Genomic DNA, 19,272 nt, shown 5'->3' on the forward strand with positions numbered 1-19,272 from the left:
GTTTCTGGTTGTATCCTCAGTTTGGTGTAGCTTGATGATTTTAAAATATAGTATAATATTATTGCTATACTGTCTTTTTAGACAAATTGAGCTCATCATAAGTGTTTATGTTTATGTCTGTGTTGCTGATAAATGATGAGAAACTGCATTACAGAAAAACTGAAGATAAATACATACATGTTGATTTTGGGGGGGGAAGAAGGGGACACACCCCCCTCAATTTTATGAACATCCAAGTCCCAAGAGGACTTTTATTTTTACAAAATAAAGACATTTACACCATAATCGGATGCAGAAAAGGTGCAATTTCATGCGTAAAGAATTAAGCCAGAATACAGGAAATTAAGTATTTTACGTTTAAAATTTTCTGGCAAAGGACCCCAAACCCTTCTTTTCATATGTGTAGCTCCCAAATTTAAACGGAACCTATGCCTTTGGATTTATGTGAGGCAATTTACAAACAGTGTCATTCATTACATACTTTATTTCCCATTGAACATATTTTGGTTACAACTCTAAATAACAAAATTAATTGGATCCTAAAAATGAATTTTAGTCAATACATCATCATGCGATTTCTTTACTCTCAAATACTGATACTGTATCAGCATCAACCATCTATAGCTATCATTAAGCCATTCGTTTGAATGACCTTTTCTCATCCACTATTTATCTGACTTAATCAATGAGAAACTTCTGTTTAAGTACTGTGCTACTAATATCTGACCAGAGAGTCAACATTTTGTGTCATTTTCCTGCAGCCCCCTGGTACTTTAGAGAATACGTTTTTCATTGCTTTCTTACAATTTTTCCAACACTGACATTCAAAACCGTTTTTACAGTTAAACCGTTTTACTTATCAGAGACTGGAGTCCTGCAGCCAAAGTGCAGGAGGTCAGCATCGAGTAAATGATATGCCGTCCTTCTGCAGGCACCATGTTTGTTTAGGGAGTCTGTCTGATTCAACTCCCTTATTATGTCCATATTAAGCCTCGCATGTAGCACGGAGAGGGAGTAATATTCAGGAGTTTTATGAGGGGCTGGATGTAGATAAAGATTTTCTTTATCTTAATAATTATTGATGGAGAACAAAATTCAGTTGAATGGTGTGAGTATTGTGTATTCTTAGTGTCGTGACGTGAGTGAGCTGATTTGTTCAGTATTTCTATTTAAAAAAAACATATACTCAGCGTTGGGCAAAAAGAAAACATACTTAGATTTTCTTGATTAAAAACTCCCATAATAACTCAAGAACGACCTTCCAACTTTGATTAAATTATGCTTCAAATGTATATGTACATTGCCCTTAATCAGCTCAGCCCTGCCACTTCATGCCAGTGAGTAAAGATAAGACAAAAACACACATCTCTCATGAAATAACCAAATATTTTACGAGATAATGGTATGTTCTTAGGACCTCATCACTCAAAATAAGACATCAATCAACTATCCACAATAGAAATGCATTTAACATGTGTGTAAAAACTATCAGAACATGTCTGGGGATGTATTTATCTACGGTGTCCTTCTCAGCTGTGCATGAAACGATCAAGTATTTTCTCTTTTCAGGCTGGTAATAAATGGGAAGCTAAAGATGCACTGCAGCTGCATCAGTTCATCGTGGAGCAGGCTTAAGTTTTGTCCAGGATGGAGTTACGTTTACTCCTCCTCCTCCAGTCTCAGCTCTTCCTCTGAATCAAGTTATTCATATGTATATTTAATGGTGCTTATCGTTATGCATTTACATTTTTCTATATTTCTATTACATTCTGTTTGTTCATTGCAACCTCTGCCTATTGGACTATTATTGACTTGAGTCACATGATTTGCACTTGAGTCAGACCTAAGTCACAAATTTGATGACTTTAGAGTTGACATGACATAATTTAAAGACCTGCAACTCAAAATGGACTTTTATACCTGTGACTTGTTACTTCACTTGGACTTGAGCCTTTTGGCTTGAAAATACTTTATTGTCCCCAAGCCTAAATATTAAAATAGTGTGCCACAAATCAATTAATTGCCCTTCATCTCCTGATTCCACTAACATTATGCTATTCAGCCTCTGCAAGTCGACACTTATTTCTCCAGATGATCGACTTTATTTGTACCAATCTGCGGGCATCTAGTCAAGTTTCTGGAAATAAACCATGAAGAAAAAACATGAAGTTACTGAGTTGCTGTTAAAAACAAAAACAAACAAAAAAAACCCCAATACCTAAATATGGTTTAAATACGAAAACTATGGGTGGTCAACAAAAAACAAATTGCTGTATGTGTGGGTGTGGGTGTGGGTCGAAAAGTAAAGATGGTAATGTAACAACTTACAACAAACAAGTACAAATCTTAAAAAGCATTTGTGATTTTTGTAGATGTTATTTATTTGATGTTAAAATTACCTTTGGTAAAGAGCTCATTATGACTTGTTTAGAACTCAAAAGTCAAAGTTTAGGCCTTGCATGTCTTGACTAAGTGCAAAGACTTGACATTTAGCCAACTTGTGATTTCAAAACAATGACTAGATCCCTCCCTTGCTGCCAACCACTTATTTATATCACCCCAAGATATTCAATGGCAATACCTGCACTTGATGTACATTTGACAATAAATAACTTTGAACAATATATCCTGTCTTATGTTGAACAATGCATGCATCCACTTAGTCCACAACACACCACTGCACACAACAGCCTTGGCATGTCCTGCCATGTAGTCCGTGATAAAAGCTGCCCCAATATGCAGAGACTATGGAGGGACAGCCACACCTTTCCACACCATATTTTAACGCCCACACAGAAACTCATGCTCAACTACTGTAGTTTACTGTATTTTACTCAAGACCTCCGCCCTCTTGCTGCCCTCACTCAAGTTCCTCCTTTTTTGCACACTGCAAAAAATATCCACCTCAATCATCCATTTAAACTTCGGCTCTGAGCTCCTGTTGGACGTTTTATTCAAATAAAGAAACCACAAAATAGCTGAGATCGAGTTGTTGCATGCAAATAATTTGTGGAGGGAAAATAACGCATTTTGGATGAAGAGTGCGCCTGAATAAGTCGTACAGGCGGACACTTTTTACAGTGCACGACCTCCTGTCTGCCCCTCCTGCATCATCAGCCTCCTCGCGCTGCACCGCCGATCTTCTCTCTTCTGACTCCCATTCAGTTTTCCAGGAGGACCAGTCCCTGTCAGACTCCTTATACACCCAAACACGGACAGCTGCAGTGCCGACCAACAACCATGGCTGCACGGGACTCTGCCTCCCTGCTCGTCGGATTTCTGCTCCTCTTTCACACCTGGGGAGGTGAGTGCACGAGAAATGTTTGAGCGAGAAATGTTTGAGCCGTGCAGCGCGAGGGTTTGGACTGTTGCTGGTGGGACACATGATGAAACTATCTTTCTGTGGAGGTACAACACAGTCAGGCGCGTGTAAAACACCACATGACAGCAAATTTAGAAGAGTACTGTCCTAAGGGCAGAGTTTATGGAGTGAGATGTTTTTTAGCTCAAGAGTTGTTTTATCTTGCACGGGCACACTCTTTTGCAACCTAGCCAAACTTGGAGAAATGTGACATTTCACCATTTATGTGGGGTGCAGGAAAACGATCAAGAAAGTTTGGGGGTAAAGAGGTGATAGGTACACTTCTGCTAGCAGAGAAACCTAATCACCCTGCACCATGTAGGTGCAACTCCAGTGTGCATGGCTGTGATACCGAACAGTCCCCTCATGCTGATATTACTTTTCAGTAAACAAACTACCCAGTAAACCTTCAGCCACTGCAGCCCCATGTTGTATTTGCTACAACGATTTATCAAGTCTTCACAGAAAGTAGATTTTACAGTAAAGAGACTTCTATTAATCAAGAAGCGATAGCAAGGGCGTAGGTTTCCTTTTTTGTGGGTGGGGGGGACATGTGAAATGGTGTTTTGGGGTCCACATAATAACAAAAATACAACTTTGCATGCATGTTTGGTGTAAATATTCTTTATTTTTGTCAAAATACAAGTCCACAGCTATTTTCATGTATTTAATGCTTGGAATAAACTGTAGACTCTATAAAATAATGGACACAGCCACTGTGACATCACCCATAGGTTTGTGGACTGCTGTTTTGAAACCTTGATTTTGTCATTTTGGTCAATGCTTTTTTTGAGTCAGAAGTAGCAATATTTGGATGAGAGTGGAGCTGTGGAGGAGTGAAGGATGGATCTGATTCATAGAGGTGACGTGCAATATAAATAACTTTCGGCTTTAATAAAATGTAAATGAGTGAGTAAAAAAAAAAATTACCCACCATACAGTTGACATGAATGTTGGAATTAGCTAGAGACCAAAACTTTCTTTTGTACTAGTGTGTAATCATGTTTATTTCTGCTGTAAACTTTGGCATTTTAACATGGGGTCAGGAGGAATGTAAACTCTTAACAGTGCAGAATACTGAAATGTTTGTGCTTCTTTGTTGTACATGTCTTGAATAAACAAGTCAGGATTGTTGGACACCTGTATTGTAAACGTAGAAGTAGCAGAGGTCCTTTGCTTTGACAAAATTAAAGACATTTACACAATAAATTGTAGCAGAAAAGGCAAAAATTGGTGCATACAAAAGTCACTAGAATGCAGGAAATTACATGTTTGACACTCAAACTTTTCTTGTGGAGGACACCCCCCAAAATCCCCTGTTTATATGTTTCTGCCTCTATTACTAGAACCAAACCTATGCCCTTGCAACAAAAGATTCTTAATGAAATTATCATAACGCAACATCGTACTTTGCTAATTTCCATGGCAGCGTGTCACGGTTAGTTTGAATAGTTTTCTGCATGTATTTTTAGCCACTGGCATCCACAGAGGTCCAGTTGTAGTCGGGAGCACACAGTCTGCTTTCTGTCAGCTCTTGTCTGTGACAAAGTAGCTCAGTGCTGCCTGGGCAGCAAACTATGTTTCTATCACACAAAGAAACAGAGAGATCCAGCTCTCACTGCACAGGTTTACAGTGTGACGCCAAAGGAAATTAAAAGTTTCACTTTAACAGTTTATCATCTTGTTTATTGTTAATTGGACTACTTCTTAAGTCAGTTGAGTGAGACTATAAAAAAAAGTTGGATGGCAGCCTGTGACATGCATGATGAGATGCAGATGTTTATTTTTAGAAGAGAGCATGTGAGTGTAGATTTATATGTGGTGGTATGTGGGTGTGAAGGGCGCGCTACCTCAGCTATCTACATTACACTTTCCTTTTAAAGAGCTTTAATTTTGTGTTGGTGGGCCTTTACTTGTTTGTTTAAACAAGACAGTTCCTCTGTGTGCGCCTGATTTCCTCCCTCTCCTGCCCTCCTCCTCTCCCCCATGTCTTTACCTTTCCTTATCCCTAATTGTCCTCGACCACATGAACCTTTATCCGCCTCGCTCCCATATTGTGCTGATCTCCTGTTTAAGTTTGGCCCGACCATTGACTGTGATCTCTTCCAACACTCTTTGCTCTTATCAAGTCCGCTTCCTGTGTTTCTCCTTCTCTGGTTTTCCTCAGGCCTTGTGCTGGTGCCCTTCACCTCCAATCCATATCTACCCTGACAGTCATTGTATTACATTTTGTATTATTTAAAGTATTTCACTGGCGGAAAGATAGTCTTTTCATAAATGTAGTCTGTCTCTTCAGTCGAAAGACGCAAGGAGGAGCTGTCGCATTTGCTTTTGCTTAAGATGTAGAAATCTTAGAATTATCTGAATGCGCTGCGCCAGACCGCTCCCACTGTAGGTGATGGAGTTTGGCTGTTTTGACACAGGAAACAATATGGCGTCTGGCTGTAATCAAACTATTCCAAATTACAGTTAAATGATATAATAAAATATGTTTCTGAAAACATTTGAGATGGTACTTAAAAAAAAAAAATCGGCTGTGCTTATCAGTTCCTAAATCTGACATAAAAATTAATTAGTGCAAACAAAGGCTGTATGTATCTGCAAGGCCATTGTTTATCAGGCTACCTTCCAGGACCTTTTTTCATCTGCCAGGAGTCAGGGCCTGTTCCATCCCGCATCAACACAACAGCGAGCTGGAGAGCTCGCGTACATGATTAATCTGTTCCCAGGGATTCCTGTTTTTCGCTATCCTCTTCCTGTGTCCTTCTGACATCACATTTCTTCCGTATTTCTCCCGATTTAGAGCCCTCGACCATGCGTGTAATCTCCATGGGCAAGTGGGGGTCACGTCCGCCAGTATAACGAAAGAGGGAAATTTGACCACTCCCAAAAATTGTTACTGTATGTCTTGTGTTTTAATGAACATCCAAGATGCAGCAGCTGGATAGAGAGTTAATACTGAAAATGCACAGATATAATTTTGCTTTTACGAAATGTGCCTAAATACAGACTCTTTGCCAGGTGTGTGTGCATTTGGATACAAGAGTGCGTCTCAGGCTGTGCTTGAGGTTAATTTGACTTTTTCAGCCACAGTCAAAAACGAGTAGGCCTAAAAAAAACATATTTTGCTGATCACACAGCTGATCGATAGATCACAGCAGACTGACAGCTTGGCTAGGCAGAGGCAGAAAAACAGTTTTTCCTCACAGCGCCACAGCATCTGAACAGTTAAATGTTTAGCGAGGGAAACTGTCTTCCTCAGACTTTGTTTTAGTCTCAGTTTTGTTCGGTCTTTAGATGGAATTCTTTATAAATAGGACGAGGCAGTGCTCTGTCTCTCATCCAGCTGCTCTCTGCTACTTTCATTATTATCAGGGGCGGATTTAGTGAGTTGGGGCCTGGTGCCCCAGCCTAAATACTGTGCTTTGATTCACCCATTCTCTAACTGGGAATAATGTTGGGCTGTAGAAGTTATGCTGTGTTCTACACCCTCAGTTTAACTTATATAGATTATATATGGGGTGGCACGGTGGCGTCGTGGTAGGCACTGTTGCCTCACAGCAAGCACTTTTGCGTCACAGCAAGACGGTCCCTGGTTCGAAACCCGGTTGGAACGGGGTTCGGTCCGGGCAGGGACCCTTCTGTGCAGAGTTTGCATGTTCTCTCCATGTCTGCATGGATTCTCTCCGGGGTCTCCAGCTTCCTCCCACACTCCAAAGACATGCAGCTCAGGTTGATTGGTGACTCTAAATTGCCCTTGGGTGTGACTGTGAGCATGTATGGTTGTCTGTCTATATGTGATATGTGTTGGCCCTGCGATAGTCTAGCGACCTGTCCAGGGTATACCCCGCCTTCCGCCTGATGACAGCTGGGATTGACTCCAGCCCCCCGTGACCCTTACGAGGACAAGCGATATATATATATATATATATATATATATATATATGGGGGCTATTGGGTATCATATGGTAGGGGCTAATATCCAATGATGCATTTCAGAAGGTGGCGTTCTCTTTATCTCCTTTGCAGCTGAGTGTCATTCTTGAGGTTGATAATTGATCTGTAGAGTTGTTCACAGCTGATCAAATCAATAGATGAGAGGATGTATTTGCAGATTTTTGTAAGTGAGAGGCAATTTTAGGCCCAGCAAAGTGAACAGTTTTGATTCACTTTTTATGCGCCTGTTGTTCTGCTGCACGTCTCTGCCGCTACTGCCCTAAAAATAACCCAACAGTGTTTTAATACCACTCTTAATTAACAGTCCAGCTCCATTTAGACTATGGCAGCACACTGAAAAATGTAAACCAATGTTTGCAAACCCATGATGACATCCTCAAATTTCTGCAACACAGTTTACTAAGATAGAAGAGTAAAGAAACTACAAAATATTCAAATTTAAGAAGGTGAAATCAGACAATTTTAACTTTTTTCCTTTACAAAATTACTTAAACTGAAAAATTGATTTTCAAGTAAGCCTGTGATAAATTGGATAGTTGACAACTAATTCATTAATCAATGCAGCTTTACTACAGACAAACTTTTTTTGTTAATCGACTAGCCAAATAATTGACCAGTCGTTTTGGCTTGATTTGGCTAATTGGCTAACTTCATGCCGCAATAGAAAAAAAGCTGTTGCAGTGACTTTGTGGCCTGTGTTTCTCCCCCCTCAAAATCTCTAGTATTTATCATCCCCAGCATTTGTTGGTTAACATCCACTTGGACGTGCTGGATCTGCAAAGATGCTCTGTTTTAATAAGTTCACATGCATGTGCACATGCAGCACGAATGAGTGTGATTGTGTCCATGCCAGAGCATCATCTCTTGCCCCTGATGACATCATAGGAAAGACTGACATGCTTTTGTACTGCGGTGACCCTCGGTAAGGATACTATTCACTTCCTGTGACATCAGCTAATCAAGCTGGGCCAAAGAGCAGCCACATTAGACCTTGCTCATTTAAAGGTCATCACTTTCTGCGGCTGGCGCGGCGTGCCTCGGTTTCATGTGCTCAAAACAACTGCTGCTCTTCAGAAGAAGTGAGCTGGTCATAGACAATAAATGCCCTTGTTTAATTTTGACCGCATCATGCAAAATTGAGGCCCAGTAATCTGGCAGATGATCAGCAGAGCGGAGCCAGTTTGAAATGGAAGTCCCTAAATTCAGACCTCTCTTCCGGCACTTCACAGTGGGGACTGTTCATTTCTATGCATATGAGCAGAAAATAAAGTTTGGAGGTTTTGGATCCTCTTGTATACCTAAATTTCTCCAATTGTGGGAAGTAATTAAAAATCTAAAACTCTTATTCATGGCAAGCAGGCTATAGCAGGATATATTTATACGTATCTGACATTATTACAATTTCTTCAATGAGTCTTCATAACCAGCTGAGAGAAATAATCACTGTGCCCCCTATCCTTGTGAGGATAAAGTTCGTCACAGACATGTGTTGTCTTATCTTTGTCCTGAAATTAAGCCTTGAGCTGTTCAAGCGCTCTGTTTATGTGTTCCCATGCAACAGACTCCTCAGGACACTGCACAGAAAAGGAGCAGTCCACCACTGTTTTTGGTCTGGGCCGTGACGGCCCAACATCAGTCTGGAGATGTCTAAAATTGTTTTGGTGAATTTACGGTTGTTAGGATTAGTGAAACATAATCCAGATCCCCAGTGAAACTTGGAAAGGAAACAGCACAAAGGCTAGAGAATATCAGTCTTGTGTCAATGAAAAGTACAGTGATTTTAATAGTAGGGACAACAGATCTGAAAACAGCAGGACGTCTCATGTATATAGCTGTACAATGTCTGACACAGAGGATTTAAGTCTCTTACCAAGGAATCAGACTGCTGGAAGTGTAGCATACAAAGCATGGTCCTTTTAAAGTAATAATAATAAGTTTTTATATAGCGCCTTTAAAGGCAGTGTTTACAAAGTACTTTGACAAGCAAAGCAAAAGCAGAAATGTGATACTAAAAAGTCAATACAAGAACAGAAAGTCAAACAGTCCTACTGAACACAAGTGAGACAAAACTAGGGTCAAGCCAGGATAAAATTTAAAACAGGAAGTCAAATAATGCAAGATGCAGGTTGCAAAATGTCAATATAAAATAGTACACAAAAAGACCAAATTCAAGAAAAGCTAAAAATAAAAAAATAAAATAAGAAGAATGAATAAAAATAAATACAACAAGACAACATCAGCAAGTCTTTAAACATGGGTTGTAAGAAAGAATCACTGATTTTGACTTTAAAAGGCCAGAATAGGCCCACCTGAGGATCTGAGGCTGCAAACTGGCTCAATATTTCTGTCATGTAGCTTGGGGCAACACCCAAAGGATTTAAAAATGATCAGTAAAATCTTAAAATCACTTCTTAAATGAAAAGGTAGCCAATGGAGAGAAGCCATGACTGGGGTAATGTGATGTAATCTGTTAAAACCAGTGAGAAGCCATAATGGGCCTTACTTTAAAACAAACCCGAGCAAAGATCTAATTGGGGCATCCTGTCTCTGTTTTAGCATAATAAGGTTAATTTTACTACTTTTTGGTTTGCTAGTAGTACTAGCACTGTGTTGTGAAACAATAAAGCCAAGGTATTCATGCAATTACCGCTGGCAACACTGTCCCCACTGTAAATTTGCATTTCCCAGGATAGTGAAAGTAACCTGCTCTTCTCTCCCTCCAACTAGTACTCATTGCCTGCGTTGGTAGACTTGGTTAGGTTTAGGCAAAAGGAGTGAGATTGGTTTGGGTAAGGTGAGGAATGTCAGAGTAAGCCAGTTATTGGCAGTGTGACGCACAGTAGTCAGTTATTGATTGCACAACACTCATGGAGTGCAGAGCGCACTCTGGGCACAGTCGGAGCAGCAGATAGTGAGATTGAAGCTTAACTGTTCAATGTACTGAGTCTAAAAGTCTGCAGCAGCGGCCCCACTCATCCATTGATCTGATCAGCTCTTACTGTGACTCAAACTCTTCAAACAGCCGCTGAGGGAAAAAATAACTTATGACAAGTTCTGCGCTATGTTTACAGCTCTGAAAAAACGTCTGAATTTAGAGAGGTGACACATAAATAAGGGATACACACATTTAAGATGCAAAAAAGTTTGCCACCGTCGTCAGCTAACACAAAGAGACTAATTCTATGGGAAACACTGTCTAGTTTGAACGACTATAAAGTAGATCTCCCTTGTACACCAAAAAGTAAGAATTTCTCAGCACTGGAATCCATCATCAGGTCTTATTTAATTAGATACAGCTGTTGCTCAGAGATGTCCCTGTCTAACTGAGGCTGTGTCCTAAGGAAATGTCTCTACTTGTGCTACTGTTACATTTTGTTAAAACATGTCACATAAACATTTCTGTGGTTTCATGCCTCAATGAAAGACGTTGTTTCCTGCTTTAAGTGTGGTTTGACCTACTCTGTCAGGTTAACCAATGATGACATCAAGTGAAATTTAGTGTCCCATTACCCAGTAATCCATACGCTTGTGGTCACAGCTGTTGCTGTAAAGCAAAACTTGCATGGGCTGGCTTTAAAAGATCACCGTGAGATTATTACTGTAGTAATACTGTAACCGTATAATTGATACTGGTGGCAATGTCAAGCCTTCAGCATAAGAGTCAGTATTTGTCTGAACTGTTAACCAGCGTATATCAGGGATAAAAGACAAATATAATTTTTTTTCAAAGAAATGCTTTTTTACAGTTTCAGACAGAGGTGTCATGTGATAACCTTTTTTTTTTAGTTACCAGAAACATTCATTTTTTACGTCATACATGAGTTTTTGTGTTAAAGTGCCATGGAGAAGGTATTTCCTGCCTGATTTGTTGATTAGGGCAAAGTATGTGTCTGGAATGGATTTGTTTGTGTTTGTGTCCTCAAGTAACCTGCTTATCTGTTTTAGTTCGACTGTCAGGCTGAGGACAGCGATGCACTCTCACATGCAGATTTACAATCATTGTCCAAAAAGAGCTCTTGTGCATAAATAAATCCTCATAGGTACAGTTACACTTTTTTAAGTGGGTCTGTATGGAGTGCTTATCCATAGTCAGTGTATTATCAACAGTACATGCTGGTCTGCGCACCCCCAGTTTGGAGAAACAGGCTGGATTCTGACACCGAAGCTGAGCAGTATACTGCTGTGTATGGGGGTCAGCAACAAAACATATTTTAGCCTTTTCAAAAAATTCCCACCTAAAACAATCAGTATTAGATTAAGTGTATGCTGCATTGAGAGTATTTTCAGCAATGTACCTGTTCCGACGGGGAGGCTGTTAACAGTTCCAGTTCTCCATCTGTGCGCTTTTGGTGAAGAGTTTGGTGAATCTGTCATAACCCTTTTAACTGCCAAAGACAAACAATAACACAAACATAATAACAGATGGAGGCAGTGGTAGACCAGCAGCATCTCAGCAATGTTAAATCACTGTTTTTCTCACTGGAATCTGGCTTAGAAGAAAGTGATGCAATAGCATTTTCCTGTTAAAGTCACTGTCTAACATGAAGGTAAAGCAGTAAAAAATGGTCTAACTATAGCCAGCACTTAAACTGAAATTGATTTTTTTTTAGGTGTCTAAAAACATTTTTTGTTGCTGACGTCTCCACAGCAATACAACGCTTTGCTTCCATGTCAGACTTCAGCTTGCTTCTCCAAACTGAGGACATGCCCACTGACATCAACTGTATGTTATTCACTGTCTATGGATAAGCAGCCATACTACCCATCTTCAGAAAATCTGAACCATCCCTTTATATTATTGCATCGTATTTGCCGTTGTTAGGTTTCTAGTGTAATGTGAGGAAATAAAATCATTACTAATTGGTCAATAAATTCCTAAATGTTTGACCATGGAAGCAGAAGGTTTGTTTTCAGGTGTTGTTTTTATGGAAACAGTGTTTTCATCTGGTGTCTCCCTGCTGAGGCATAAAATGGGTTGAGGTGTTGCACTTGGGAGCATGAATTGTACAAGCAAAGGGTTTCCTTTTACTGTTTGATCTTTCTATTGATGCGAATAACATCCATTATCACCATTACCGGGTCAATATAGCAAAGAGAGGGGGGGGGTTGGAGAAAGCTCCCAGGACTTTGTGCTGCTGTCATCGGGGCCATTTTGTGTGCGTTTACTGAGTAGCAGCCAATGATTGTTTGTATAATGTAGCCCAGGCAAAGAAACAATCTACAGCAGAGCCTTGTTGAATATCTCAATATCAACACTTTTTGTTGCCAAAGCAAGTGCTATAACACTTGTTTACAGTGTAAAAGGAAGGAAGGAAGTTCATATTATGCCTTGTTCAATCTTTCAGAGGAAAATGCACTTTTGTCCCAAAGAAAAATATTTTTTGTTGCTGGATACATGAAGTGGGCAAACATCTGCAAGGAAAGTGATTTTGCAATTGCCACTGAATAACTGCTCTCAGAAAATACAGATTTTTGCAGTTTCAGTTCTTCTTGCAAGACAGTTTGGTTTTATAAGAAACACAATACCAGTGATGCCCAGCAGAAAGTCTTAACACAATAATGGTCTTGTCTGCAGATGTGCAATGAGGCATTTCATCTGTTAGTCATATTGTATGGCGTCAGCACACATTGGACAGCTTCAGTGTCCTCTGATGTATTGCTCTGTGTTTGACTGCAGGGTAAATCCATTCATATCAGGCAGTTTAGAGATCACCTTCAGCCAGCACAGCATCTCCTCTGACTGTTACCACTTAATGCCGCTCCAACGGCCTTTGAAGTGCCCTGATCAGACGGACAGCTGCGTACACCTGGTGCTCTGCAGGCCTGACAACACACAAAACACGTGTCCACATAGGTCAGCTCACTTAATGACCTGTTGTCATCGTGTGTTATTTTTGTTAAAGCAGGGTTACGGTTTCACTGCTGGTGACAGACTGTAGAACCTGGCTGTCATGATCAACTTTTACACTACATCTGTACATTTTGAAAGAATTTAATTATTGAGGTTATAAACTTAACACCATCTCAGAGTCCAAATTCAGCTGCCTGCAAACTGCTTGTGAATGAGCTGTGAGAAAGTTTGTAAAAGGTCTTCAAGGTCTAGGAGGGTCCCTTTCCTGACCTTACATAAATTAGTATTATACGTAATGTAACACATTAAACTTCTTAAGGCAAGAGTGCAGGACTTTAACATATGAGTGAACATGAGTTACATTCAAACCCTTGCAGAACAAGCTCACACAAAGCTGATTATCACTTCCAGGGAAAGCTGTGTTTTGCAATATACTGGAGTTGTGTTGTGTGTGGTGACCTGGTGCACCAGAAGTGATGCATTTTTTGTCAAGCAGCCAGAGCTACAAAGGGGGGAGGATCCATTCATTTATTTTATGTTAGATATGTTTCATTTCATTGTCTTTTTCTGCAACAAAGGGAGTTTGCCTTCAGGGCTTTCTGGAAAAGCCCTTTCTGACAAATCTTTGCATTTTAATCTAAATCCCTTTTTCCCAACGCAAACTTCTCCCATCAGCACAAACAATTTACTCGCTGGGGAGACGTCATGGTCGATGATTTGAAAAACACAGACTCTTTACAGTTTGGTTCTATGTAGACAGCTGAACTACTTGGTTAGATTTAGGAAATAATTGTAATTGGGGTTAAAATAGACCCCTTCACAGTGTTAATCACATGTTTTTTGTAAGACTTTCTCTGGTGGAGAGCCCTGAAGGCCGACTCCTCCCATGTGCTCAGTTTCTGTTTAGCACTGCTTTTCATTTTTTTTCTCAATGCTTCATTTGTAGGTGTGACTCTGATGTTTTCCTTTCATGCTATGTATGCTGACAGTTTGAAATAAAGATTAAAGCAAAGGAAAGGGGACAGGCCAATGTAAAGGAGGAGCAGCTATGGCAGAGGCTGTGGATTAAGAAGTGTGAGACGTTTAAAGAGACGTTTCTGGAGTGGATGCTCCAGATGGAATAAAAACAGCAACTTGGCATTCAGATTCGAGCAAAAACAGTTAAAATACTGGAGGAGAACGCTCCTGGGCGTGGGGGAGATGCGGCAAGCTCTCCTGCAAGGATAGATGATACTTAATCAAATCATCATACCTGAAAGACAAAATGTGGCAGTCTCTTTGAACATATGAATGGAAATGCTTATACTTTTGGCATTTTGCTATTAGACAGGAAACACAGAGTAAGTGAACATAGTGACTTGCAGCACTTTGATATTTTTTGTATTGTTGTTTGGTGGATTGTTTGTTAATGTTTAGGAAAATAACATGTTTCAAATTGAAACTTTGTGATTTTTAACAACCTGAGAAAACAGATGCAAAGTCAGAGACACCCTTGACTGTTGAATGCTGAAAAATTTGAATAATAATTTAGATCATTAATGAGGCTGCTACAGTATGCTATCTTTAATGGACAACCTCTGCCCATTTAAAGATAACCACTCTCTGTGGCCACGTTATAAGAATTTACAAAGCCACTGACTTCATTAATGATGATGAATGACATTTTATTCAATGTCATGCACTGTCTACGTCCTGTTTACTCATAGCATCAGTCACAGTCACGGCTAATTTATATGCATTTTTCTGAAAACGTTTTTTTTGTAAGTCCCTGTGAAAACAGTTTAAAATAATATTGGCACAAAGCTAATGAGCACTAAGTATAAAAGCCTCAGCACTGGGGAAAGTATTTGGCTTTGATGGGAGCTGCTACCTGATCCCTTAAACAACCAGAATTTGAGCCAAAAGAGGACAAGGTCACCATTAAACCCATGTGTAAACTGGGACATAAATCACATTAAAAGCCAGTCTTGTTTGTACGACAACTGGAAGGCAGGAAAATTGTAAAATTTCCCATGATGACCTATTGCGGTGAGAGAGTTTAAGAGGTCACTGTGGTGCTTTAAAAGCCACTTGAGTCAAAATGAATGAAAATACAAACAGGATGAAGGGTTTGGTTGCACCTATGGCGGTTGTAGTGTTTTGCAGGTTTGTAGACTGTAGGAAAGCAGGATGTGGGTGTGTTCTCGTTCTGTCATATTGTATTCAGAGAACAATTCACTAGACAAGTATTATGGGACTATTTATGGAATTCCTCCATTTGGAAGTCTTTTAAAAATCATGGATAGCTGGTTTTATGAAGCTGGCAAGTGGAAGACAGCTGATATGCAGTTGCTATCAAACTGTCAGGTCCTGCTTGGGCAAAGCACTAAACCCCAAACTGCTCAAGTGGTTTTAACCCTGTGTGATGCTACACATGAATATGAAGAGGAGAGCAGATATGGATGGAAAAGCCCTCATCTTCACTTTATCATCGCTTCTTGTCCTGCTGTAAATGTAATATGAATAGTTGATCTTTATCCCTCCAGATTATCTGCCAGACTTCTGCACACTTGAGTGCCGTGATGTTACTGTAATAACAATAACTCTCCTCTGGAGGATGGCTTGCTCAATTAAACCAGAGTCACAGTTGAAACAACAAACCAAGCCAAACTCTCCAATGTTGTATCAGCCCTGAAATAAACTCTAAACCTCCAGCGGGTTCGTTTTCTTTAGACAAAATTGAGAAAACTCTCACCAGCCATAAACAGTAACATTACTTAGGAGGTCACTGAGGATACTCCTGTGGTTATCTAAAATGTAGTGGAGAGGTGCAGGGCTGAATTAATATCATCTAAAATTCAGTTCATTCACACCTCCCTACATTTCTTATTGAAACAGTCTCTTACAGCAGTACAAGCTGTAGAAAAACATTTTTGCGACTTTGTGTGTATCTTTCCCACAAGTATGTCGTTTGGATTTTTGGTATGTTTGTCTGGCTCACTTTTATATACAAAAGTAATAGCTGTGGTTTGACTTTTATGGTGCCTGAAAGTGGATGGATTAGCTGTTTGTCCAAGAAAAGATGTCAAAAAGAGAAAGTTGTAGTATTGATTGCATTTCTTTCAGTCATCAAGCTTATAGAGGAGAAAGTTGATAATTTAAGGTGCTTTCACACCTGTAGTCTGGCACATTTGGTCGGGACCATGAGGAGTAAATAATGCATTGTTGGATTTAGTTCTGGTCAAGTTCCTGTTGACATTAACGTTTTACACACCCACAGGTTAAAAGTTAAAATAAAGTTACACAGACTGACGGGTAACTCATTAATTGGGCAGTTTTGGCGATCGTCATCCTGCATCATCAGGACCCATGTGGAGAAATAATTTTCTTTGAAAGACAGAAGTAAATGCAGCACTAACTGATTATGAGCATTATGAATAATGACCAGTGGACAGAGAGAGAACGTAAAGGAGGCATCTTGTTCTGAAATGATTCGTGGCTTATCACTGTGAGTTCACTTTTACATGCTCTTCAATGGACTTGATGAACTGACAAAGCACACCAGATACAAGCACAGCAAATTAAACAGCTCTTTAAAAAGGGGAAATACCAGTGCTGGCGTGCATATGTGTTACCATGAATACAAATGGTGTAGTTTAACTTTATAAATAATACTATAATCGCATATCTGTTATCATAAAATCCTGTGGTTGGTTCGTTTAATTTCACCCTGCAAAGAAACAGTACCAGAGTCTGTTTAGAAGACTCACCTTTTTAGGCAGTCAAAAGGTTTGGTTGTTTAGTCCCCATTAGTGTTCAGCTGACAGCTTTCACACCAGCCCAAATGAAGTGTCCTTACTGGGCAAATGGACCTTAGTTTGTTTTAACCAGACTAAACAGATCAGGTGTGACAGCACTCTCAGGATCCACACAGCTGCCTTGTTACTCGTGTTAATGGGGCAGCCCACAGGAGGGAAGCAGCTTTACAAATGACCACTGAGGAGCTTTTTGTTGTAAAGAAACTGCCTGCTGCCGTTTGTGTGACAAAAATGTAATCAGAAGATTTAACACAGTATTATACAATAATTCATACCAATCCTAAACAGAAACTTTTCAGGTTATTTGAATGGATATTCAATGTCTCGTCTGATTTAATAAATAATTGTCTGTACTGGATAATTCTGCAAACCCCATATTAGCTTCAGTAACATTTGTTTTTTTGTTTAACACCCAGTGCCAAGTTGTTTTTTCTGGAAAATTGTAGCTTCAGGCAACTTCTGCGTAAGACATCTATGGCTGGGTCAAGCTTTGGGAATGATTGTGGTTATGGTGAATAAACAATGCACGGTAAGGGTTTGAAAACTATAACCCATAGTTAGGGGTTATGGAAACATTATGGTAACACAAATGGTCTCCTACATGAAAGTTGGAAGAGCCGCAGGCATGTCCAAACTCTTACTTTTTTGCATCAAGTGCACGCTAGGTACTTCCTGTCCCTGAGCTGACTGCCAGAGGTAAACATGACTAGTTGGATGCAGAAATGTCCAGTTTGGTTATACAATAACTCCTCGGGATACTGGGCTGTCAAAATCATAGAGCATCATGATCTAACAGTTTCACATATAAGAGGGATTTGCAGTTTTAAACAGGTAGCCTAAAGATGTGGTTTTCATTAGGTACTAAAAGCTGCTGTTATAGAATAATATGCTGGCTGTCTGTTTAACACAGCAACCAGGACACACTATATTTGTAGCATTTTTCCTGTTTGCATATCATATCAGAATGTCACAGATGGATACTTTGCATTAATCAATGTACAGCTGCAGCTCACTGCTTCAATATTAAAAGATTATTTTAATAAATGGTTTGATTGTATGAAGAGTTATATAAGTGGAAGTGAAAGTATTTGCCCCTTTCAGTCTACAGGGAACAAATGTTTGAGATCTGGCATTTCTTTCTCGGAAATACCTTCTTTTTCTCACTCTGTTTCAAAGCTTGTTTAGTGGCCCCCAAGACGAGCCAGCTGTTGCTTTTTGTCAGTCACAGCGACTCCGATGTCAAAACTATGGTTTCTACATAGAAAGAAATAGTGATCATTCTCAAGATTTGCAGGGGGTGGAGTTGTACCAAAATGATGAAATCAACACCATTCACACTGCCAGATAGCATGAGGGATGTGTGATATATGGGCCATGTGTGTTTTATAAAATGCATCCAGGCAAAAATGTATTAACTTCACTGACATTACAAAATTCCAACAAGTAATTTGTAAGAAAATCAACAAGTAATTTATGTCCATAGAGACTACAAAACTCTCACATGACAGCAGTTACCATGCTGTTGTTACATTATTATAATGAGCTTGTTTTGTTAATAAAAACGACATATTCCCATTCCAATTTGAACAATATTAACCACTGGAGAGTTTCACTGTGAATAACCTGAAACCTGAGTAAATGTGTTTAAAGTTGAGTATGCATCATCCTGCAAACAGCTGCTTGAATGTCTGAAATACAAAATACTTGGTTGTTCATACAGTGTCTCCCTCCTCTCCAGATCTGTTTTTATAAAGCTGGGGTTGTTTGCTCCAGACCATTTAGGGATAAAATATGGTGAGATTAAATGAGCCAAATTAAATTTGGATGTGATAATACAGTGCTGCCTACCACGGGGTCTGAGTAACCATACTGACAGACATGCAAGCACAAACAAATAGCCTACACATCTCATAGGGAGACTCTTTAAGATGATGGACTCCAGTATCACTTGCTAAATAATGGTCTGTCACTTTTTAAAGGTACATGATGCAGGAACTTTTGGTTACTATTTGTATACACACTCTCCAGCAAAAAACCCAATCAACCCCAGATTCATTCTTGTTTCATTCGTTTTTTCCCATTTTACCTTGCTATATCTATGTTTTGCCAGTGCTGTGTCCGTGATTTTTGTAGCTTCTCCATGGATGTGGGCTACTTTTGGTCTTGCACTTAGTCACAACCTTTTAAAAAAATGTCCTGACCACATCAGCACACTCTGGGGGAACATGGGCTGGGCAGTCTAGCCCAGAAATTATATTAGGATATTTTAAGGCTACATTGCGATACACAATGCATGTCTCAATATT

At 39.7% G+C, this 19,272-nt stretch overlaps 1 protein-coding gene across 1 annotated transcript in view; it reads left to right on the forward strand.

Annotated features, from left to right (window-relative positions):
• The first annotated feature begins 3,000 nt into the window (after positions 1-3,000).
• Positions 3,001-19,272, forward strand: part of mcamb (melanoma cell adhesion molecule b) — a 53,463-nt gene continuing 37,191 nt past the window's right edge. The window contains exon 1 of the mRNA XM_042486628.1: positions 3,001-3,304. Within this exon, the coding sequence (XP_042342562.1) occupies positions 3,241-3,304 (64 nt within the window). The 5' untranslated portion in view covers positions 3,001-3,240. The remainder of the gene's footprint in view (positions 3,305-19,272) is intronic.

The sequence above is a fragment of the Plectropomus leopardus genome, chromosome 5, assembly GCF_008729295.1.
Source record: "Plectropomus leopardus isolate mb chromosome 5, YSFRI_Pleo_2.0, whole genome shotgun sequence".
Lineage (NCBI taxonomy): Eukaryota > Metazoa > Chordata > Actinopteri > Perciformes > Serranidae > Plectropomus > Plectropomus leopardus.